At 34.5% G+C, this 24,938-nt stretch overlaps 1 protein-coding gene across 4 annotated transcripts in view; it reads left to right on the top strand.

Moving 5' to 3' along the window:
• The window catches only part of GFM2 (GTP dependent ribosome recycling factor mitochondrial 2), a 54,428-nt gene that overhangs the window by 10,455 nt on the left and 19,035 nt on the right, over window positions 1–24,938 (top strand). For 2 of the 4 annotated variants that reach the window (XR_010022632.1, XM_063086348.1), the window contains exons 6-19: window positions 1,875–2,000; window positions 2,665–2,753; window positions 6,231–6,319; window positions 7,828–7,888; window positions 8,145–8,324; window positions 9,547–9,627; window positions 11,169–11,317; window positions 12,621–12,761; window positions 12,845–12,944; window positions 14,362–14,548; window positions 18,129–18,205; window positions 20,595–20,733; window positions 24,018–24,197; window positions 24,588–24,703. Coding sequence is in view for 3 of the 4 variants with exons in the window: in XM_063086348.1 (XP_062942418.1) it covers window positions 1,875–2,000; window positions 2,665–2,753; window positions 6,231–6,319; window positions 7,828–7,888; window positions 8,145–8,324; window positions 9,547–9,627; window positions 11,169–11,317; window positions 12,621–12,761; window positions 12,845–12,944; window positions 14,362–14,548; window positions 18,129–18,205; window positions 20,595–20,733; window positions 24,018–24,197; window positions 24,588–24,703 (1,715 nt within the window). In the remaining variant the exon portion in view is untranslated. The remainder of the gene's footprint in view (window positions 1–1,874; window positions 2,001–2,664; window positions 2,754–6,230; window positions 6,320–7,827; window positions 7,889–8,144; window positions 8,325–9,546; window positions 9,628–11,168; window positions 11,318–12,620; window positions 12,762–12,844; window positions 12,945–14,361; window positions 14,549–18,128; window positions 18,206–20,594; window positions 20,734–24,017; window positions 24,198–24,587; window positions 24,704–24,938) is intronic. The other 2 variants (XM_063086350.1, XM_063086349.1) reach the window with 1 other exon arrangement.

Genomic DNA, 24,938 nt, shown 5'->3' with positions numbered 1-24,938 from the left:
GTATATGATATGCACCCTATTGGGAACCATTTCTCTTGACCATTAGAACTGACTGAGACGTAACATAATATCTATAGTGGAAAAGAATATAAGGATTCGAATCTTCATGATAATAGACTCCTAAATGTATGTTCACCTGAATTTCTCATAGAATTATGTTATGTAAGTGGTAAAATGACATGGAGCAAAATGTGGAACTTGTCAGGAGTCCTCTGTTGTGTCATAAATCTGATAACAATCCTTTCCTCACATCCTCAGTTTGTTTCCCTGAAGTGAGGGTCCAAATAAGGTGGGCCCAGGCACTTTGTCTACTTATTTTTTTTTTTAATTGTAGTTGAAAAAACTGTACCATTCTACTTTTTCTTTTTATGATTTTGACTACTGTATAAGTGTATAAGTTAAAAGAACAATATCCTTAAGGTTAATCCATGTTGTAGCATGTGTCAGAATTTCCTTCCTTTTTAAGGCTGAATAATATTCTATATGTTATTGAGTATGTATTCCATGATATACAAGTATAAAATGTTCCATGACAAACAAGTTATCTTTTGAAGTCTTTTTCTAGTTCAGACCGTAGTCTAGAAACTATCCAAATTGTGGCAGAAGTTGCTATCTGAGGTTGATTTTATTAGTCACATAAATAATCATAGAGAGCTAATATGAAGTAAAGATCTTTATCATTGTAAAAAATCTTGTTATCATATAAGTGTTTTAAAACACTGCCTCCATTAGCACTTTTAGTTAGTTATTTGGTCTTTGTATCCTTAATGATGTTTGTTTTCTTTGGTAGTTGTGTTGTGAATAACTGGCAACACTAACATAATTCATAGGTTATGTAGATATTTGGAGTTGCTGTCAAATACATTTTTCTGCTATTTTCCCCTCTTTTGGTGTTTAGATTATGTTGTGTGTATACACGTTTCTATATGCACAAACAAATAGGGAAGCTGGCTACTATTTTAGGGGTTTAAAGAGTAGTTTGAGTGAACTTTTTGGTAGTCACGATAAAGTTTATCCATGACTTTATACTATAGAAGTTTCACTGAGACTTTATTTTCATTTGTGCAAATACATTCCTTTTCTTTGGAAAATTTAGTAATGAGAAGGGTTTGTAAAAGATAATTAAACTTTGGAAGAGTTTTTTTTCTACCTTGTTCCATGTTGCTACCATTTATCATCTACTGGGTTGATAAGTGGACTAGGTACTTTATATATATTGTCTCATTTCATACCTTTAACAACCCAGCAAGGATGGCTTTATTGGCCTTATTTTATAAACTATGTTGAGTAACTTGCTCAGGATCACAGTAAATGGTAAAGTTGGGATTTAAATCTAGGTCTGTCTGTGCTGTTTCATTCCACTACCTACTCTGCTTCCCATCAAAAGATCAGGAGGGAGGAATGCTGATAAAAAGAAGGTAATAAATGTCAGGCTAGGAAAAGGAAAGGAGTATATGGCTCACTAAAATGAAAACATTTTAATCTTAGTTGTTAAAAATTATTTTTATGGAAGAATTACTAATCTTGGCTGCAAAAGCTTTTTCTAGAATGAGGACATACTTAGAGAAGGATTCAGGGCTCTAAATATTAAGCCAAATATTTTAGAAAAGATTTTTCTTAAAGCAAATTATGTCAGGTAGATATCTAATACCAATAAAATATACCTGCTATTAAGACTAAATGATGGGCCGAGCCCGTGGCGCACTCGGTAGAGTGCTGCGCTGGGGGCGCGGCGACGCTCCCGCTGCGGGTTTGGATCCTATATAAGAATGACCAGTGCACTCACTGGCTGAGTGCCGGTCACGAAAAAACGACAAAAAAAAAAAAAAAAAAAAAAAAAAAAGACTAAATGATATCATCTTTTTCCTGGGTAGATGTTGATGATGGAGACACAGTGACAGATTTCATGGCTCAAGAGCGAGAAAGAGGCATCACTATTCAATCAGCTGCTGTTACATTTGATTGGAAGGGGTATAGAGTCAATCTAATTGATACACCAGGTATGGGGCTATTCCAGCAATACAGAGATGCTGCTTTATTGTGTTTTTGTGTATGTGGGTTTTTTTTTTTATTGTGGTAAAAAACACATAACATAAAACTTACCATTTTAACTATTTTTAAGTGTACAAGTCAGTAGTGTCAAGTATGTTCACATTGCTGTGAAACAAATCTCTAGAACTTTCATCTTGCAGAACTGAAACTCTTTACCCATTAAACAACAACTTTCCTTTGTTTTCTTCTGTTCACCCTGGTAGTTACCATTCTGCTTTCTAAATCTATGAATTTTACTACTTTAGATACTTCATATTAAGTAGAATCATACAGTATTTGTCCTTTTGTGACTGGCTTATTTCACTTAGCATTAAGTCTTCAAGTTTCATCCATATTGTAACAGGATTTTCTTCCTTTTTAAGTGTGTATACTATTCCATTGTATGTATATACCACATTTTGTTCATCCATTCATCCATTAATGGACATTTGGGTTGTTTCCACCTTTTGTCTATTGTGAATAGTGCTGCTGTGAACATGGTGTGTAAATATATCTTCGAGACCCTGCTTTTAATACTTCTGAATATATACCCAGAAGTGGAATTGCTAGATCATATGATTGTTTTTGTTTTTCAAAAGGTTTTAAGCATTATATTTCTCATCTTTTTCTTAGGTCATGTGGACTTCACCTTGGAGGTTGAGCGCTGCCTGAGGGTGTTGGATGGTGCAGTGGCTGTATTTGATGCCTCTGCTGGTGTAGAGGTAAAAACTATTGCCAGAGTTAAGTGAAGATAGGACAGCATGGTTCTTAAAAAAGTAAAATGTATCAAATTTAGTTAACTATGTAACCTTTTATTGGGTAAGTTCATATAAATCAAATTATGATCAAAGGAAGTTAGCATTGAATTTTGTGGTGGGATCTATATGTGATCTCAGATATTTCGTAGTAAAAGGAAAATAAAGTTTGTTTTTCTATAGGAAATATGAAAGTTAGTGTCACGATCTGTGAAGGACCTGCAATTCTACCTTATTTTGAAGCTAAAAAGTTAACCTGCCATGGCTTCATGGATTCTGGCAGAAGACATAAGACTCCTGTGTCAGAGAAATAGTCACAGAAATAGTAATTACCAGAGTGTCAGCATTTTCCTGTACTGGTTTACCAAGTCCCAGTTTCCACAGGGTGACATGAAGGGAGCACATGCTGTGGGTTGAGAGGAATCCTGTATTTAGAGAATGGAAACATTTTGTAATAGGCAGTAAGCATGCCTTCCCTTTGCTCTGGAGGGAAACATTGTCTTCCAGCATTGTAAGCAAACCTGCCTTTTGCCCCACAGGGAGATGTTGTCTCTGTCGTTCATCCTTGAGACAAAGGGCAGTCAGTGCGTCTCCTAATAAAACGTGCAGAAATGTGAGAGACCTATGGAGAATTATCTCCCAGCAATTAATATAAAGGATCTTGAATAAATTTAAAAATGGATTTATAATAATTTATTGCTAGAGGAATTAGTCATGCCCTCTTTATAGCTGGTACTGCCTTCATCATATAATCTCAAGATTAGCTTTATGTTGAATATAGAATCCTACTAGTTCTTTTGACCTTAAAATTACTAAAAGTGATATTATCTTAATTAAATGATCAAAATTAACATCTTTTAAAATAGGAAAAATTGACCCAGTGGGCTTCTTGATATGATGCACCAAGAGGGACACATTTACCTGTGTTGTATTCCTGACAAAAATGTTTGGCTCAAATCTATACATAAGAAAACAACCAGAGAAATTTAAATGGAGAGAAACTCTGCAAAAAAACTGGCCAGAAATTTTCAGAGTTTGAACATTTATTTATTTACTTATTTATTTTGTGACTGGCCAGTTCAGGGATCGAGGAACATTTTTTTAAATGTAAGCATCATGAATGAGAGAGAAAAAAGCTGGAAAACTGTTCTAGATTAAAGGGTTGTAAAGAGACTAGAAAACTAACCCCAAAAAGTTAAAAGGACATTGGGAAAATGAGGGAAATTTATTTATTTATTTATTTATTTTATTTTATTTTATTTTATTTATTTTTTTTTTTAAGTTTTATTTTGTCGATATACATTGTGGCTGATTATTGCTCCCCATCAACAAAACCTCCCTCCCTTCTCCCTCCCCAAATCAGGGAAATTTAAATATGGACTATATGTATTAGATAAAAGTATTGTGTCAACTAAAAATTTTCTGAATGTGATCATTATAATCCATTTTTTAGGAGAAAGTCCTTATTCTTAAGAAATACACGTCGAACTATTTAGGGTGGAAGTGTCACAGTCTTGGCAACTTGCTGTCATTGTTTATACCCCATCTACTTACACACCTGGTGTTATACAGCTATGAGAGAGGACATAAGAAGCATAAAACATAAAAGAATAAAAGTTGATTCATTGAACACGTCAAAATGACGTCTGCTCATTAAAACTAAAAGAAATGAAAAGGCCACAGACTATGAGAAAATATTTGTAATGTTAGATAAAAGTACTTGTATGAATATTAAATTTCCTGAATGCAGTGATAGTATAGGTTATATAGGAGAATGTCATTGTTCTTGTGAAATACATGCTAAAATTTTTACAGTACATATGTGTGACTAAGGACTTGTATCTAGAATTTATGAAGAACTACAAATCAGTAATAAAAACAAAAAACCCAGTAAAAAAATGGACAGTAGACTTGAATGGACACTTCACAAAAGAAGATATGAATGGCCCGTAAGCATATGAAAAGAGGCACAAATCTCATTAGTTGTCAGGAAAATGCAAATTGAAAATCAGGAAGCGATACCATTCCACACTCACAAGAATGACTAGAATTAAAAAGAGTGAAAGCATGTGTCAGTGTGGTACAACTGGAATGCTTATACTCTGTTAGAAGGACCGTAAAATAACATGATGACTTTGGAAGACTATTTGACAGTTTCTATAAAGTTAAATATACAACTTCCTTAAAACTCAGCAATTCTACTTCTATATCTTTATCCAAATGAAAACATTTGTCCACCAAAGACTTGTTCAGAATGTTTGTAGCAGCTAAACTCATAATAGCCCCAACCTAGAAACAACCCAAGCTCACATCAACAGGTGAATAGATAAACAAACTGGTACGTTTATAGAAAGGAATATGGCAATAAAAAAGTATGAACCAGTGTACCCCAAAACATGGGTGAATGCCAAAGACATTATGTTGAGCCAAAGAAACCACGCTGTTTATATGAGGTTCAGGAATAGGCAGAATGAATCCATGGTGATAGAAATCAGAGCAGGTTTCTTATAGGGGCAGGGGTATGAGAAAAGTTTCTGGAGTGATAAAGTGTTTTATATTTTGATTGGATAAGAAGTTACACAAGTGTATACTTTTATCAAAACTCATTTAGCTGTACACTTAAGATCTGTGTATTTTATTGTATATAAATCTTTAAAAAAAAACTGTCTTCTGCTGTAACTAGAGTCAGTACATTAGGCTTTTTATGCTTTGCTTGAGGGCTGTTGGACTCCACTAATAGATTCATATATAAATATTTAGACTCATGTATATACTTAATATGTAATTTAATAGACTCATATATATATATTTAGACTCATGTATATATTTAATATGTGCAAAAATGAAATTAAAAGAAGTCAAATAGAAGAAAAGCATATGAGACCTGCAACTTATAAATTTTATAAATTTTACCCCCTTAAGTCCTCTTTAGTTTACACAACATTCAAATAATCACAATAAAATGTGATTTTTATCATAGTAACATTTTTATAGTGCACTCCTTTTTACTTCACAACAGCTGTCTGAATTAATTGATGCAAAAGTCCCTATTTTACAGATCAGAAAACTGACATTAAATGAGTTCAATATCATGTGACATGTAATAGGAAAGGTGAAAACAGACAAAAATTAGATCTTCTTATTCTCAGTTAAGTCCTCTTTCCATGATTCTCAGTACCTCCCAGATTTTGATTGTCTTCATGTGGCAACCTATTTTACCCAAAGTATTATTCTCAATCTGAAGCACGTTCTCTATCACATTTTATCACATTTCCAGCTGTGTTAACCTGATAGCAAAAGAGTGACCCTAGAAGTATAAGTACGGTGGCACTGATTCTATGGTCAGTGCCCAATTTTGTGGGTCCAATTTTGTGTTACGGTAGATTCTTGTATTTTTTTATTCCGTGTCAAGTAACATAGTTATTTTTCCTCATTTTGCTTTAGGCCCAAACTCTGACAGTATGGAGACAAGCTGATAAACACAAGATACCTCGAATCTGTTTTTTAAACAAGATGGACAAAACTGGAGCAAGGTATTTAAAAGGTGTTTTTTGGCTTATCAAAGTGAGAATACAATTTGAGCTTTTAATGGACTATAACTTAAATATAGAAATAGCTCTTCTTTCCTATAGGGTATAAATATTCTATGGAATCCCAATTCATTCCCATTTAAAAAAATTTCAAAGCAACTAATCTATAAGTTAAGTAACAATTTGGGATTAATAGAGATCGTCCTGTTTCTAATGCAGAGAGGATGAGTTATATCTTCTAGGATCCTGACGAAATGGTGTCTTGCTGATTCCATTGGTTCTCTTTAGAACTATTAAGTATAGTTCCTGTATTGCTGAAGGTTACAGTGCTCCCCATCACTGTTAAAGGTAGACAGTAGAGAGTTATTTCCTGCAGTTGCCTTAGAGAAAGGTGTTCTTCCTTGTTCCTTGATTTTCCTTAGCTACTGGGTAGTAGGCTCTCAATAAAAGGGAATGAGAGAGGAGAATGTCAGTGCTATAAGACCTTCGTACAGGATAGAAGAGAGTTAATGGTGAGATGTAGTGGTCATGCTCAGAGACTTTAGAGAGTGGTAACTCAAAATGGATACATGTTCTGAGAACATAATTCAGAGAATCAGCAATATATGAAGGATTTAGAAAATGTGAAAGAGAGAATAAAGAATATGAAGAGATTCTGGAGGAAGTGTGATAGGAGAGAGGTCCTGGTTTGGTGGGAGAGTGGCAAAAACAAAACATGAACTGTTCTTCCCTTAAAACTACACAGTAGTATGTTTTGTGTATATGTAACTCTTTAGTAATTCTAAGGCTGTTTGTTTAAAGGACTTTTGTCTTATTTAGTAATAGCACAATAACCTTTAAAATTTGCTGGGCTCAAGTTCTGACTTTTTTCTGTTTGGAGTTCCTTATGGTAGATGGAAGTACTCATTTACTGATGGACAGTGTCTGTGGAGATGACTGAATACTAGGCTGGTTCTCAGAGACATTGGAACCAGAATGATCTGCATGTGTTTATAAATCAGCCCATGTGCATGTGTGCCATAGGTAGCCAACCCCAGCGTTAGCATAGAAATGAGTAGCATAGCATATGATATTTAGAATGCCTAAGATAAAAGCATAGAAAAATTAATGAGTCAGGCTGGCTTTTGGAAGAAAGCTAGTGGCCTTGTGTGGTAGCAAATCTAGTTGGAGAAGACTAGCCTTGTAATCACAAATCTTGTATTGGAATCCTAAATGCAATTTATTGCCTATGTGACCTTGATCAATTTATTTAACCTTAACCTCAAAGTTTAGTTGTGTGAAGCTCATAATTATAATATCCTAAACACCTCTGTGGTGGAATTAGGATAAACATTTAATCACTGTTATCTGAAATTAACATTAAAAGTTTATTCAAAATATTGTCCTGTGAGACACTGTTAAATGGTGAGCATTAAGGAGAATAAAAAGGGTGAAATTTTAGAGAACATTCTTAAACCCGTTATAAGAATTCTAAACTATATTTTTAACTCTAATTATTTTGCTTTCTACAGTTTTAACTATGCAGTTAAAAGCATCAGAGAGAAGTTGAAGGCAAAGACTTTGCTTTTACAGGTAAATTGGTTAACTGATAGCATCAGCTTCTCAGTTTCTTCATTAATTTATTTTATTGTGACATATTGTGTACATTTCTGAAGCTATGTCAAATCCTTTTTGGAAGAAGTCAGGGTATAAATAAAATAGCTATAGATAACGTTAATAATGGTAAAAGACTTTTTTCGGGGAAGTGGTACAATTAGATAAGCTTTATCACCAATGCAGTTCCGAGTGAGTGATCGTTTAATAAGGTTAATCTCATTCTGACTTATAGTTACCAATTGGTGAAGCTAAAACTTTCAAAGGAGTGGTGGATGTAGTAAATAAAGAAAAGCTTCTTTGGAATCTCAATTCAGACGATGGAAAAGACTTTGAGAGAAAACCCCTCTTGGAAATAAGTGATCCTGAGTTGCTGAAGGAGACAACTGAAGCAAGAAATGCCTTAATTGAACAAGTAAAATTTTAAGCTTAAAATTGTATAAGTATTTAGAAACTTCAAAAAAAAAATCTTATTTATTGTGGAATTTTATATAAAATTACATATGGAATATGTGAGGTATAATGAGTAATAAAATGAACACCAATGTGTGTGCCACTCAGCTTAAGAAATAGAGTATTAGCAGTGCCCTTGAATCTCTGCATGCTGCTTGCTGTTCATATCTCTCCCTTCTACTAATCATCTACCCATCCCCATAACCAATTATTTTAGTGTTTGTCTTTCATTTGCTTTTCTTTATAGCTTACCACAAATCTATATATCCCTAAAGAATATAGTTTTGCGTGTTTTGAACTTTACATAAGTGGAACAATACGGGTTGTATTTTATTACATTGTTGAACATCATGTTGGAGATTCGTCCATATTGCTATGTGTAGTTGTAGTTTATTTATTTTCAATCTTGTATAGTGTTCTAATACATGATTATACCACAATTTTTTGTCTATTCTCCTGTGGATGGACTTTGAGGATTTTTTCTCTTTTTTTGCTCACCCATCACAAATACTGCTTTCCAGGAGGATTGTTAGGTACATTTCTGCTATAGTTTACTGTGTTAGAGTATGTTTTTCTCAATAAGTTTAAATGTTTTGCTCCCTACAAACTTTTGAAACTGTTTTATTAATTTGTTGTCAGCTGAATTATTTCACATAGGCAGATGGTTATGAAAAGAATATGAACTAGATTATTGCATATTTATTATTGAAATGATGCCTCTGTCCCCCCAACTTAAATGTATTCTTTCAGTGCATGATTGCAGTAAAATTAGTTCTTTTAGTTTGACTGTCTTGGGAGATCTGGTGACCACTCAGAATGTTAGATACCAGATGAAACTTTATTATGAACTAAAACCCCCAAATTTATCTAAAAAAGCAGTAGTCCATTGTATGTATTATCGTTGGCTGTAAATTCTGTGTTTTCTTTCATTTCTTTTGAGCACTGAGTAGATAGCTCTTCATTGAGAAGCCGTATCAGCCTGTGGCTCTCTGTGAATTTAGGAAACTCATAATAGCTTATCTTTAATTTGCAATTCCTTTTCCTTTGAAAGAAAAACTTTTCTTTATATCTTTAGAAGATACAAAGACTTACTTGGCCTGGATAATGCTTATTTATGGTATTTAGACAAGTTAATAGTTGTGAAAATAAATTACAAGTTGTAGAACTAAAGGCTTTCTTTGTAGGTCGCAGATTTGGATGATGAATTTGCTGACTTGGTTTTAGGAGAATTTAGTGAAAATTTTGATTTAGTACCAGCTGAAAAGGTAACTTTCATTATTCAATTGCTTTGACAAAGTTTTACTAGTTGGATGTAGTTTGATTTCTCTGTCTTAGGTATGTGTTTGTTTTTTTTAACTTTGCATACTATTAGAAAATGCCAAATTAAAAATTAGGAGAATGTTTAGGTAAATTACTACTATTACAGGTGCAAACCACTATTTTCAGTATACTTTACAAAATTAGAAATCGAATCTTTCTTTATTGAGTCAGAATTATGTAATTACTCATTCTCTGTGGGTTTTTCTCTTCATTCTGATCATTTTTCTAAGGATTCTTAGGTAAACAACAGGTAGAAAGTTTGTATATAAAACTTACCAGTTTTTCAGGCTAATACAATGATCATTTTCTTCAGAACATGTTTTCTTTATTTGTTTTAATTTTTAATGGAAACTCATTATAGTTTTTTTTTTTTTTTCCTTTTGACGTAGTTAAATAAATCAGAGAATAGGCAAGTGAGATACAGGTAGCAATTAAATTATGACAGATTTCTTCAAGGAGTATCTCTGCTTTGTTCTGCCAGGGACTTTCCCTCCTGAATTTGGCAAATTTACTGTTTATTTTCCTTTATGAAACATAAGAGTTGCCAAGCAAAGTGTTTCTAAATGGTAATCTGTAAAGTGGGGCCAAAGATTAGCCCAGCAAATTCATGTAGTTATTATTTACGAAAAAGAATTAAAAACACAAGAGCTAAAGCATATTTTTGAGCCACTTGAAGATAGAAGTAAGAAAAAAAGTGATTTCTTTTGAATGAAATTCCATCATTTTTGAGATTTTTTTGTTTAGTATTCGAATGTTTAAATGTGATGTTTATTATGCCCTATTGTTACATAACATGATTTGTGTTTTCAAACAGTTCACAATCTAAAGTGGAATTCACCCACCAATTCTCTTGTTAATAGCTTATACCCAAGCTTTTCCTGGTTTTTGAGGTTATTTTGTTGGGTTTTTTTGGTGGCTGACCAGTATGGAATCCAAACCCATGAATTTAATGTTGTAAGGCTATGCTGTTACCAACTGAGCTAACTGGCCAACCTTTTGTTTTAAAAATATTTTCTATTTTGAATTTTCATTCTCCTTTGAATTTTGTTTAATGTGAATCTAATTCATTTGAAGAAATTATAACTCAGATTTCTATATATTTCTGATCAGTTCTACTAGACCATTAAGGTTAAATCATAAGTATATTACCTCATTTATGTAGAAATATTTTTGAGCACTTATAGTTTTTTTAGCATTTTTCTAGTTTCTGGGTATTTAGCAGTATTTTCATGGGACTTACTGTAATGCTTATATGGATTTTACATTCTAGTGAATGGGAGATAGATAATAAACAAATACACATATAACATGCTAGGTCGTTATTAGTGTTATAAAGAAAAATAAAGAATAAAGCCATGAAGAATGATGGAGATGTGGCAAGGAGTGTTGTTCTACCTGGAAGGGTGGGGAAGGCCTCAAATTCTATCTGGCAGGGACCAGTATACTACACACAAAAGAAATGCTCATTTATAACTCTGCTTTGTAGCTACAGACTGCAATACACAGAGTAACACTGGCTCAGACAGCAGTACCAGTGCTTTGTGGAAGTGCCCTGAAAAACAAAGGTGTACAGCCCTTGTTAGATGCTGTTACCATGTATTTGCCTTCACCTGAAGAGCGCAACTATGAATTTCTGTAAGTATGCAATCACATAGAATAAAATCCTGTATCCTTGAAAAAGCAAGTAGGCAAATAGGAGGCCTCGTTTCATGAAAAATTGTTAAATCACCATTTTTGAATAACAATGGGGAAGAATATTATTGTAAATGATATAATATAGAGCCATAGTAATTATTACTTGAAAGGGACATTTTACATCTTTTGTAATAGATATATTTGTATTCATCTAGATTTCAGGACTGTTCGTAAGCTCAAAATATTTTGTGGCTATAAAGAAAGGTCATTGTATTATTCCTGTTGTCACTAACAGCTTTGTACTTAAATAATAAATCCTCTAAAATCTGAGTGAGCATTGTTGAAATGACAGAGAAGTGGACTTTAATTCTGTTAAATAGGACATTAATAACTTTATTTCTCTAAATTGGAGAGGTATCATGGTGAAGTGATTATGAGCATGGACTTTGTACTATTGGATTTAAATCTCAGCTTTTCTAAGTTGCTTAATATCTCATCTACAAGAGGTGAAGAGTAGGACCTATCTCAGAGTTTTTATAAGAATTGAGTTAATATTTATAAAGCACAAGGAACCGTGCTTGGTATGGAATAAGTTCTCTATATTAGTATTTGTTAAAGTTAAAAATTGGAGGGAATAGAAATAAGAATTGGAAAGTTCTGTCATACAGGTATGTAACCTACTTTGACTTTTAACTATGGACTCCTTTGAAACTAATGAAAATGCAGAGCCTCTCCTTGGAAAGATGGACCTATGCACAAAATTTGGCAATTTCAGGAAAATTCAAACTTTCTAAAACCTATTACTGCCAACACCAATTTAAGAATGTCCTTCTGTAAAAATGTTGGCTGTGTAAACAAGTTTAAGTTCATAATGTGGATTTTTATGGTTATGCAACTGAACAGAAAGTAGGAGGAGAGAGTAAAAGCAGTAATTGGAAAGTCCCTATTTGTTTACCCTGTGCAGGTTTCCTGAAAAGGGGTTTGATGTTCCTACGTTTATTTTTTGAGGAGAGAATTCTTGGCAGTTAAAATATTTGCAAATAGAGGTAACATTTGGAAGAGAATTCATTATTTTTAGTTTTGAGGAATTAGCGGTAAGATCTCCTTTAAATAATTTAGTCACTGGAGGAAGAGAGTTACATAGTGATGTTATTTAACGGGCCTGGGTAGCTCTACTGGAAGATGTGAGGAATCTTTGGAGGACATTAAAGTTAAGTTTCTGCAGTGATTCTGATCTGATCTGAGTAGATATATGGGAAGTGGATTTTATAGGCCTTTCTGGAATGTCCCCTTTATTTTATAGGCAGTGGTATAAGGGTGACTTATGTGCACTGGCATTTAAAGTTCTTCATGATAAGCAACGAGGACCGCTGGTTTTTATGCGCATTTACTCAGGCATGATAAAACCTCAGTTGGCCATCCATAATATTAATGGAAACTGCACGTAAGTAGAAGCTTAGGTTATTTTCTAAAACTGCACTCATTTCTTTAAGAATGCTTTTACTAATACAAGTCATGGTTTTTCAGGGAGAGAATAAGTCGTCTGCTTTTGCCATTTGCTGACCAGCATATAGAAATCTCCTCACTGACTGCTGGTAACATTGCTCTGACTGTTGGGCTTAAACATGTAAGTGACCAAATGATTTCTCTGGGAAATAACAGTTTAAATGTTTAATTACAAGTAGTATTTTATAATAGCAAAAGCCCATAAACAAGCCAAATGTCCATCAATAGTGGAATAATAAATATTGTGGCATATTCATCAATATGGTTGAATAGAAAAAAAAGTAAATTACAGAAGACCACAAACAGAATGGATTATATTCATTTAAATATAATCCAAGTAAAATAATATACTACTTATGGGTACATATATATATTTTAAGTTTATATGAAATATTGTTTATTCCTATTGGGTTTTTTGCTATCTTGATCATTGCAGAAAACTTCATCTAGCCTTATAACTGATCAAGTAATAACTGAAGATATTTTGCCGTTGAAGGCTCTATGAGGGCAAGGATTTTTGTGTCTTTTGATCACTGCTCTGTCCTTAGTTCCCAGATCAGTGCTTCCACATAGTAGGCACTCCATAGATTTGTAGGGTGAATTGATGCTGTATCTATTTTTGGTGGGTTAAAACTAAGGACATTTCATTTGTAAGGATTAAGTCAAATACAGTTTTCTCATTAAACTTTGGTATATTTGACATTTAGGATAAACATTGTTACTTTTCTTTTTTTGGCAGCTAGCTGGTATGTGGATCTGAGCCCTTGACCTTGGTGTTATAACACCATGCTCTAACCAACTGAACTATCCGGCCAGCCCCATTGTTACTTTTAACATTTTAAACTCTTCATGGCGAGTTTCAAGATTCTTTAGTAGAAAATTCCCATAGTCTGGATATTGGACTTCTGGTATTGAAGTGTCCCCCTCTGTCTACCTGAAGGCCAGAGTTCCTTGTATGTATTTGTAGAGCTGGAGCTCTACAAATATGTTTGGACTATTGCCTCAGTAGGATTGTCTTTACAAAGAAAGAAACTGGCACAGAACTTCTTTTAAAAGTAAAATTATAGTTTTAAGAAATAACTGGGCTGCTCTACATGAAAGCTATCAATTCTGCACAGTCAGGGGTATTGTGGTTAATTGTATATTTTAGTTAATAGAAGATTTTCTGTAAAACAATAAATTCTTACTGGTGGTAGAATACTATAATGGACTTCTACTTAACCTGCTTGTCGTGATTGCAAATTTAGGAAGGTACATTTGCTTTGCCAAATGTATTTTGGATTATATTATTTATATGTGTGTGTGTTTTATTATTTGTTAGAATTCATTACAACAGTACTTTGGATAGAATTGTTATACAAGTTAAATTAGCTTTACTTAATACAAAGTTACAATGAGCTTTATTAATTAATTTATTTTTTTAAGTTCTGATGAAAAGAAAGTGCCACATTAAACTTTTTCTTATCTCTTGGTTCTTGGTGGAAGATGAGTGTTTGCCAACAACCTGTTTGGTTCCATGTCATCTTGTTTGCTTGCAGACTGCCACTGGGGACACAATTGTCTCATCCAAGTCCAGCGCATTAGCTGCAGCTCGTCAAGCTAAAAGGGTGGGAGAAAAGAAGCATAGACAAAATGAAGCAGAGAGACTTTTATTGGCTGGGGTGGAGATTCCAGAACCTGTTTTCTTCTGTACCATAGAACCCCCATCAGTGGCTAAACAGCCAGGTACAAATAGTCTTGGTATATCAATTAATTTGTACTCTTATAATTTATATAAATAGTTGCATTATACCCTCAAAAGATTTCTTATGTGATTGAGTTAAATTTTATCTAAATTTCTTCATTGGTAAGCACTTCTTGTGGTTGGTCTAGTTTTTCGTTTAAGATGTTTTGATTTTTACAAACTCCTTAATTTTTTTCTTATATTTTTTGCCATTTTTCTCACATTCTTGTTCTTTTGTCTTGTTCTTTTGGTACATTCTAATTGACCTTAGAACTGTCCTTCTAGGATATTCGATTAGACAGTAATTGATTTATGAACAATTCAGTTCTTATTGTCATGTTTAAAAGTACTGTTTTACCTTGTTTTCTAGCTCAGCCTCTAGAACTCAGTGAAGATATTTATATGCTATGGCTAATGGGGTTTTGCCTTTCAAAACTTATATACTTTGTTCTTCAGTACATTAGCTCAAGCTTCTTCAGTGTCTTCTCATTACTTATAGCACAAACCTAAACTCCTTAGTATGGTATGTAAAGCCCATGATTCCATCTGTATTATTTCCAGTTAGATTTGATTATGTATCGCAGAAAACCCTGCAAACAACAGTTTTAATAGGAGAAAAGTTTATTTCTCTCTATTGTAAAAGAAGTCTTGAATTGGTAGCTCAGAGGTTAAATAGTGGCTCCACAGTGTGAGCAGGCACCCAGGCTCCAATATATTTGCCCTCCTGTCTGAGTGCACAGCTCGTACAGTAGCTGCTGGAGCCTTGGGCATCACTGTGGAGTTCCTGCCAGCAGAAAGAGGTAAGAGGAAGAAGATGGGCCCCCTTCCCTCTTAAGATTTCTTAGTTGCAGACACTGAGACATGTGACCATCCAGTTGCAAGAGAGTCTGGTAAAAGTCTTTTGAGTTGCCAGCAGCAGAATAGAATGGAAGGCTAATAGCAGTCTCTGCCACTAGTGTTCTTGCCTGGCCTCATTTCTTGAAACTTCCTCCTTCCTTTTGAACTCTCTTCCACCCAAACAAAAATAAGAATAGAGCAACTACCCACACCTTACACTTCCATAGTAAGGTAGTTCTGATTTTCTGAAGATGCCATGCTCTTTTTGCATTATTTCTTTTCATCTGTTCTCTCTTGCATTATAATGGTATCCTCTGAACTTTCTGCCTGGAAAATGTTTGCTCTTTCTTTAGGTCTCAGCTGAAGTGTCACCTCTTTATAAGTCTCTCTGAATTCCTATATTATACTGTTTAAGTACAAACCTAGTTCTGGAGGTGGCATTAGAAACCTTTTTTTTTTTCCCTTGAAAATAAGTTGTACTCACAGATTATGGAAAAACAAAAGCAACCTTTGTTGCCTCCCCATGTCTTCCTGAGGCAGTGAGAAAGAGGAAGATCCCTAGCTAAGTAGGGGTTCTAGTTCCTCGCCTCCCCAAGTAGAGTTCACATGAAAGAAATCTGAGTGCGGATGTAAGACAGCCCCAAATACTGAAGGAAACTGGCTCTTTCCCTGTCTAGTTGGTGAAGGAATAGTATTTAAGTTTAAATGGGTGTAGCAGCAATTTTCCTATTACCTTAAAATGTCCTGAGGCCAATGTTGACTAATGGAGAAGGATGTGGTGATGATGTAACTGCTTCCCAGTTACATCAAAGTTGACCAGGCTTAGTTGTATGACTTAAGGGCAGGGACTGCCCTAATGAAGTAACCTATGAGTTCTTTTAAATATATTTCAAAGTCATTTCATATTTCAAATGTAGTGTGAGGCCTAAATTCGAACTGTGGGATTGCAGATAAGTTGCACCAGCCAATTTTACATCTAAGAACTCACACTTTTAACTACTTTAGCAGGTAAAGTTTTGTGTCCAAAGAAAGTCTTGTTAATGGGCATTAGCTTAGAGGTCCTAGGCCTCCATGAGGAGGGGACTTCCCAGAACTCCCTTACTTAGACTTCTTTTGATCAGATCTACACATTCTTTTTTTCTATGCTTCTATTGTATTTACCTCACAGTCCTTTAAGAGTTTTAGCTCTTGACACTTTGTTATAATGCTGTGCATGTTTTCACCCCAGTAAACCACTTAAAGGATAGAGTCTTTATAAATATATTTACATGAATCGTTTATTTTACAGTGAAATTTAAAACTATCTTTGATTCCAAAAACCATATAATGTCATATGCATCATTACTCTGAGTACATATAGGTGCTTAAACATAAAATATCTAAAATAATGCCTCTTAACCTTGAATGCACATACACATCTCTTAGGATTCTTGTTAAAATGTTGACTCTGACTCAGTAGGTCTAAATATAAGATTCTGCATTTCTATCAGACTCCAGGTGATGCTAGTGTTGCTGGTCCTTTGACTCCACTTTGGAGTATCAAAGGTCCTGAATAGCATTGTCCAGTAGAAATATAATGTGATCCACATATGTAATTTAAAATTTTCTTGCAACCATATTAAAAATCATTAAAGGAAACTGCTGAAATTAATTTAAACAACATATTTCACTTAACCCATTTTATCAAAATATTATTTAAACATGTAGTCAATATTAAAAAGTGTTAATAAGGTGTTTTACATTTTTTTTTCATATTAAGTATTTGAAACCTGGTGTGTATCTACATTTACAGCGCCTGTCAATTCAGACTAGTAATACCTGCAAATGGCTAATGGCTACCATTTGGACATTGCAGATCTAGAAGGCCTGGTTTATATACCTAAGAACACTTTGAATGTGTGACTGATAAGGTTAGCTCAATATGCATTGTTCAACTCTTTTCTTCAGCTGTATTTTCTTTATGTCTGTGGAACTTCCAACATTTTTCTTTTTATAGAGAGAGAGAGAGTATACTTATCAGTGAATTGATTGTATTAAAGTACCACTTAACGTTATATGATGTATTTAATACAAAAAATACAATCTTTTTTCCTTTATGGTTGTGATAATTCATCATAGAGTGATCACACTAGTATCTCTTTATTCACTATGTAATTTTAGCCTCCTTTTACCAATTTCTCATCATTGCCTGTGTTTCTGAAGGCATTTTGCTTTTTTGTCAGCTCCCAGATTATCTTTGCAAAATCTGAACAGATGATGTTATTGCTCCTCTTAAAACCCTTCAGTGGCTTCGCAGTGCAAACCCAAACTTCTCAGCATGGCCTACGAGGCCTTGCGTGATGTGATCCCTGCCACACATCTTCCCCCGCTATCTGATATTACTCTTCCTTTTGCCCGCCAGTCTCCAGCTACTGCCTTCTGGCTGTTTTTCCCCACAGCAAATTGTACTTTACACAGCCATACCCTCTGTCCAGAATTCATTTTCTTCAGGATTTTGCAATAGTTTTCTTCTCTTTTGTTTGTGTCTTTATGTGAATCACCCTGGAGAGGCCTTCCCAGATCATCCAATATCAAGTAGCCTCCCTGTTATATCACCTTGCTGTATTCTCTACAATGCGCTTGTGGCAGTTTGAAATTTTTTTTTTTCAAAGTTTGTTTGTTTGTTCATCTATTTACCCCATTAGAACATATAATAAGTTATCTAAACAATGAAATGGTTAAAGATAACAGTTGTTTATCCTGTAGATTTGGATCATGCATTGAAATGCCTTCAGCGTGAAGATCCCAGTTTGAAAGTGAAGCTAGATCCTGACTCTGGACAAGTAGGCATATTGTTACTTACCTGCAGAAGCCTTTCCATAATAGCTTGTGCTTGTGTGTATGTGCCTACATCTAAAATATTGATTGTTTGTGCCACTGAAAGAAGCAGCTTTCTTTTTGATTCTCTCATAATATAAATATCTGATTATTTATGTGGACTGTCAAGCTAAATAAACAATTTTCCTTAATTACCTAGTATAATTACACTACACATAAATAAACTACTCTCCAACATTTTTGACCTTCCAGAGGACAGCCTTTTGTGAAATTTTGAAGTTCAACCCCAAGACAAAGCCTTGAGCTTCTTATGCTAAGGCTTATAGAAGAAGCATGCTAGAAGGAAGACTAAAAAGGTGCATTTAATGACAATGACACACCTAAAATGGGTAGAGGTGACAGAATACAGTCTAACAGTGATGTAGGAAATAGAGTTCTAAAGTAGGTACAGAACTGTGCTGTATAATTTAGCACAGTAGAACAGGTGCTCTTGATTCATCAAGAAAACACTAAGTTACATTCTACATCCTCTTTTTAGGAGGACACGGTAACATTTATATAAGATCTTAGAAAGAACTTTTTTAAGAGCATAAATTTGTCTTTAAAAAGGATAACTGATTTAGTTAATCTGGAAAATAAGGGATACTTTATTTTCCCAAAATGCCAGCTAGATGAAGTAGTAACTTAGTTTAATTGGTCTTGAAGGCTACAGTAACAGTATTAAAACAAACTTTTTATTTTAAAAACTTTTATTTAAAAAATGGTGGTACATCTTTTTAATAGCAAATAATATACAAATGTACAAAGTAAAGAATTAAAAAGTCCCCCTTTCTGTCCCCCCATCTCATTCTACACAGGTAACCACTGTGAAAACTTGGTGAATAGCCTTCCACACTTTTTTCCCAAACATTTGTTCTACTGTGCTATGTTATACAAAACAGTATTTTTTTCCCAAATATTTATGTACATATATATATATTAACAAGTCATTCTATTTGTATTTACTTTTTTTTTTTTTGGCAGTTGGCCTGTACAGGTATCTGAACCCTTGACCTTGGTGTTTTAACACTGTGCTCTAACCAAATGAGCTAACTGGCCAGCCCAGATAATTCACTTTTTAACTTTATGTCAAAGTATAGTAGTCATACACCAAGTAATTCTGTTTTATTTTTTTTTAATTTATGATTACAGTTTTATTTCAGCAAAAGGATACAAATCAGAACCAGTGAAATAAAGAGACTCATAGGGCAAAGTCTGGGATGGTTCTAAATGCAAAGCTTCCTTCATCCTCAGGGCTGTGTTTCCCTCCTGGCAAAGAGTATTGCCAGCCAGGGAAGCTCACCCGAGCCTTTGGTGTCCAGGGTTTTTATTGGAGCTTGATCACATGCTGCCCTTGTGGTTGACCTCTTCATCCTCTCCCATTGGTTTGGGCTAATACCTTTCGTCTGTAGTTCCTGTGGAGGTCAGAGCTGACATGGCATGTTCCAAAGCCTGTATCATAAATCACATTCTTAGACTGTCTGGTGGACAAAGCCACCAGGCAAACAAAAACACTTGTATCAGGCAGGACATTCCAGGGGCCTATAGATGACCTCCCACTAGCTGAGATCAAAGGCCAGATCTCCCTTCTGGTTAAGTTAACTCTTTGCTACACAGATGGCATAAGAATAAGATGAAGCAAATATGGACACCTTGTACTATGTATGCTGTTTCTCATACACAAAGGTCTTTAGATATTTCTTTTTTTTTCTTTTAATTTTTAATTTTTTTTATTGTAGATAATCCTTTCTAAAAAGAAATACACATCTCAGTTGATTTGTGATGTAAATTTGGCTGTTCTAACAAGGACCCAAAATAACATTGGTTCAAAGAACATAAGTCAGTTTCTCTCTCACATGAAGGTTCAAGGTAGTCTGGAGGTTGTGACTGCCCACAAAGCTGTAAGGTGCCCTGGATGGTTGGGAAATGTGGTTGGGAAATGTTTAGGCTTATATATTCGTTAAGAAAAGGCTTTTACCTTTCTCTTAAAGGCGCAATCCAGAAGTTGTTAACATCAATTACACTCATGTTCCATTGGTCAGAACTTAGCTTTGTGGTTGGGAAGTGTAGTCCTAGCTAGATGCCACTTGCCGAGCAGATAATTCAACTATCATGGAAAGAGAGAATGCCCAAGTAATTCACTTTTAATTGATTTATTATTCCAGTCTGAAAAGTCAAAAACAGTGTTTTGATGTAGGAGGCCCTCCAAAATTGCAAAAGGAACTAATTAATGAAAATAGTTATTTTTGAAATAAGTAATGAAAAATTAAATATATTAACATCATACCTTTAAAAAGTATATTACGGTAAATTTAACTTTTTCCTTTATCTTTATTTTCTTCCTCATATAACCAGACTGTCCTATGTGGTATGGGGGAGTTACATATTGAGATTATTCATGACCGAATCAAGAGGGAGTATGGACTAGAGACCTATCTAGGGCCTCTGCAGGTGGCATATCGAGAGACCATCCTAAACTCAGTTCGTGCCATAGGTAAGAAATAAAACATTTAGGACTTTCTGTTTTTTGTGTCCCCCTCTCTCACTCCTCTCCCCTCCCACCCCTACCTCTCATTCCTTAAAGCAGGGTTCACAGTTACCAGTGTCTTCCAGTACAGGAGACAGTTTTTATATGTGAGTTCTTTTGTTTTTTTAAGATTTTCTTTTTTCGGTTTTAACAAAGAAAGCCCTATTTCATTACCATCCATGATATCTGCTGGATAAGCCACTGTGCTTTTCAGTGGTTATGGGATCGAATGAGCCGTTGAACTAGATGGCTCATTCCAATCCTCACTGCAAGGATGAGTATGAGAATTTGAAATTGATGTATTATTTTTACTCTATAAAGTACAAATATAAAATTAATTTCACTATTTAATAAATGTGATAATCCCATGCTGATAGTATTCTTGACAAAGTGCAGTTTTTATATTTCTATATTATATTTACATATTCCAAAATGTAGGAACTTGTAATTTTTCTACATATGGTAATTCCAGTTTGGTTCTATTAAGCAAAAGAACATGATAGCAATTATTGCTACTCATCCCCAAAGAGAAAGCATAGACAGGTTTATGAAATAATATAGAAAAAAGATAGGATAACCAAGTGCTTTTAAGCCCTTTGATACTTTGTGGAAAGTCCAGGTGGTTATGCTTCACCGCAACTTGAAAAGTTAAACAAGCAGAATGTAGGAGCAAATGACGTGAGGAATTCTGTTTCTGGACTATATATTTGGAAAAACTAAAAATGCCAGAAAAATATAAAAACACCTTTAAATTAATGTCTGAGCCGGTTAGAACGTAACAGTAATTTCCAAGAGGCCAAAAAGGAGGCAGGAGTAGTAATCTAGGAAACGAAGTGCCACAACCAGTAGCTATTCTTGAGGAATCTGTAATCATCTCCAACTTAGCACTTGAGGGCCACATCCTCATGGAAAGAGGACAAGTCCTCTCTGCAAAAGCACAGGGCAAGGCAACTTGTCTCTTTGGCTCTGGGGGCTGGGGGCAAATTTTCTGAGAATTTGTAATCATAGGCTTGTGACACAAGTTTTTCACCTAAATTCATAGAACTGGTAAGACCTGATAAACTCCAAACCAAGAAGAATTTAGTTTGAAGTGCTCACGGATTGGTAGTTTTCCAAGGAACCTGGAAAAAACAAAGGGTCTCTCCAGAGATATTTCTTCATCCCAGGCCTCAAAGAAATCCCACACATTAAAGAATATGAACTCACAATAAATTTTTTTTTAAATTATAAAACCATGAAAAGCACAGTGATCAAAAAGGCAATAGAAATGACAAACACTAGAGTCAGACCAGCAAAGCCTTCAGATACTGGAATTACCAGATGCAGAATATAAAAGGAAGTATTAATAAGGTATGAGACTATCAGGATAACCAGACAATGGCATGATCTCACATATATGTGGAATTTTAAAAAGTTGAACTTACAGAAGTAGAGTTGGGTAGTGGTCTGGTAGGGTGGGGTGGTGGGGAAGGGCGGGGATACATTGATCAAAGGATGCTGTCAGACAGGAGGAATAGATTCTGGTGATCTGTTGCACATCATGGTGACTATAGTTAATGTATATTTCAAAATAGCTAAAAGAATGGATTTTAAATGTTCTCATCACAAAGAAATGATAAGTATTTGAGGTGATAGATATGTTTATTAGCCTGATTTGATCATTCCACAATATATACATGTATCATCACATTGTACCCCATAAATATATATAATTATCATTTGTTAATTAAAAATAAAATAAAACTTGAAAAAAAATAAGCAGGCAATGGAACATCATACTATGTGTGAAAGAAGGGAAATGCTCAAAAAATGAATGAGGGGGTGACTATCATAGGGAAACAGAAGCCAGCTTGGAGAGGCTCCACTGGCCGAATCTGGATTAATTTGAACACCAAGATAATTAAATACAGTCATGCACCAAATAACTATGATTAGGTCAACAATGGATCACATATACAACAGTGGTCCCGTAAGATTATAATGGAGCTGAAAAATTCCTATTTCCTAGTTACATAACTACACTGTGGTGTTTGCACAAAGATGAAATTGCCTAATGACACATTTCTCAGAACACATCCCCATTGTTAAGTGACGTATGACTGTACAATAATTGTAGACCATTGAGAAAAAAATAGGAATATGAGGGTCCATACTGATAAATACGTAGCTTAATAACTGTGGAAGAAGAGTAAGTGTTCTTCCTTGTAGTGGAATGCCAAGTGCTGACTGTTAGAAGTTGGGAGAAGGGCTAGAGTTGGAAAATAGACCAGATGACTTTCACCAACATGGAGCAAAAGCAAGTTGCAGAAAACATACAGTATAATAACAAATTCAAAATGAAGCAGAAGTAAACTATTACTTAGGGATACATGCATATGTGATATGACTCCAAGGGACATCATTGAGTGATTAAATGTGATAGTGGCTTCAGAAGGCTTCTAAGTACTGGGTAATACTGTTTCTTCAGTAGTTTTAGCTTTCATGAATGCTCATTTTATTTTTAGCTTAGGCATGTATTTTTAAATATAAACTATTTCATAATATAAAAGTGAGCTTAAGAAGGACTTATGAAGAATTGTAGATTATAATTAACTCTTGGTTTTAAATTTGGGCTGTGAATCACTGTGTTACATGGCCACTCACATAAATACATCATAGTTTTGCCTGAGTAAAATATTGGAGATTGGTAACAGCTATTGGTTGTTAGCAAATAAGAGATACTGTTTTCAGTCTTACAAAAACCACTTTACTAGTTTTCTGGGAAAGAAATCATAAAGTGCATAAAATATTACTGCAAGAATATACAGAATTTAAGTTTGTGGATTGGCAGGGTTCAAACCTTTTAATTTTCATTTGCTAACCTTTTACAGTCTTGAAATGTTTTATCATTTGATGTATTACTTTCTAAGAAAAAGTTTGTAACTGAAAGAATTTTAATCACATAAGAGATGTATAAAAGTATACGTCGTAAAAGTATAATCTTCATATCATGTGCCTCAATACAGCTTAACACAAACAATATTAATAGGTGATAACAGAGCAGGTTTTGACATTGATAAACAGGAAAGTAGATGTTTTGTTGGTAGAACTGTTTATATTTATATTGTGTTTAGTGCCATTGTTAATATTCTCTTCCACTTTATCTTCTATGAGACCTTGAGCTTATTGATTCTAATTTTGCCTGTTGTAGCACCTTGACACCTTTCCAGAACAAATCTCTGAGGTACCATATTTAATTTGTTTTCACGCAGATACCTTAGATAGAACTTTAGGAGACAGACGGCATCTTGTGACTGTAGAACTGGAAGCAAGGCCAATTGAAACATCATCTGTTATGCCAGTGATTGAGTATGCTGAAAGTGTTAGTGAAGACCTTTTGAAGGTCTCCCAAGAGGCCATTGAAAATGGAATTCATAGTGCATGCCTCCAAGGTAAGGTGCTCAAACACAGTTATGCACCACATAATCATGTTTCTGTTGGTGACAGACCACATACACAGTGGTGGTGGGAGCAGTAGGCTATCTCATGTAGCCTAGGTGTGTAGTAGACTATACCATTCAGGTTTGTATAAGTACACCCTGTGATTGCTGAACGACAAAATCACCTAATGTAGCATTTCTCAGAAGTATTTTCATCATTCAGTGACACATGCTTGTAAGAGTATTAGTATGACACTCGACCATTTAATCACTCTTTATGTTACAGATTATTTCAGTCTTTCTTTCTAACTTTATTATTGTTTTCTATTTCTTTGTACTTCTCAGTTATTCCTTACTACATATTGAGTCTTGTTAGTACAATAGCTTTTTTCCCTTGTCTAGGACCATTGCTTGGATCCCCAATTCAAGATGTGGCAATTACTTTACATTCACTCATAATTCATCCTGGTACCTCCACAACTATGATTTCTGCCTGTGTCTCAAGATGTGTACAAAAGGTATAGAACTATCTTAGTGCTTTTTGCTTTAAGGTGACTCTACTGAGTACAGTACCACTGATCTGTAGACAGCTGTGCTTATAGTGCCTTACCTTGTGTCTTTGCCTCCTGAGCCTTATGGTCAACAAGGACAGAAGGAGTTCTTAACTGTGGAGAGTCTTATACTTCCTTAATCACCAGGTTTTTATTTGAAAGAGGACCTTAAAAATGACTGTGTAACACAGATTGCTATTGA

Source organism: Cynocephalus volans, chromosome 2, assembly GCF_027409185.1.
Source record: "Cynocephalus volans isolate mCynVol1 chromosome 2, mCynVol1.pri, whole genome shotgun sequence".
NCBI lineage: Eukaryota > Metazoa > Chordata > Mammalia > Dermoptera > Cynocephalidae > Cynocephalus > Cynocephalus volans.
This window is presented reverse-complemented; position numbering and strand designations above follow the sequence as displayed.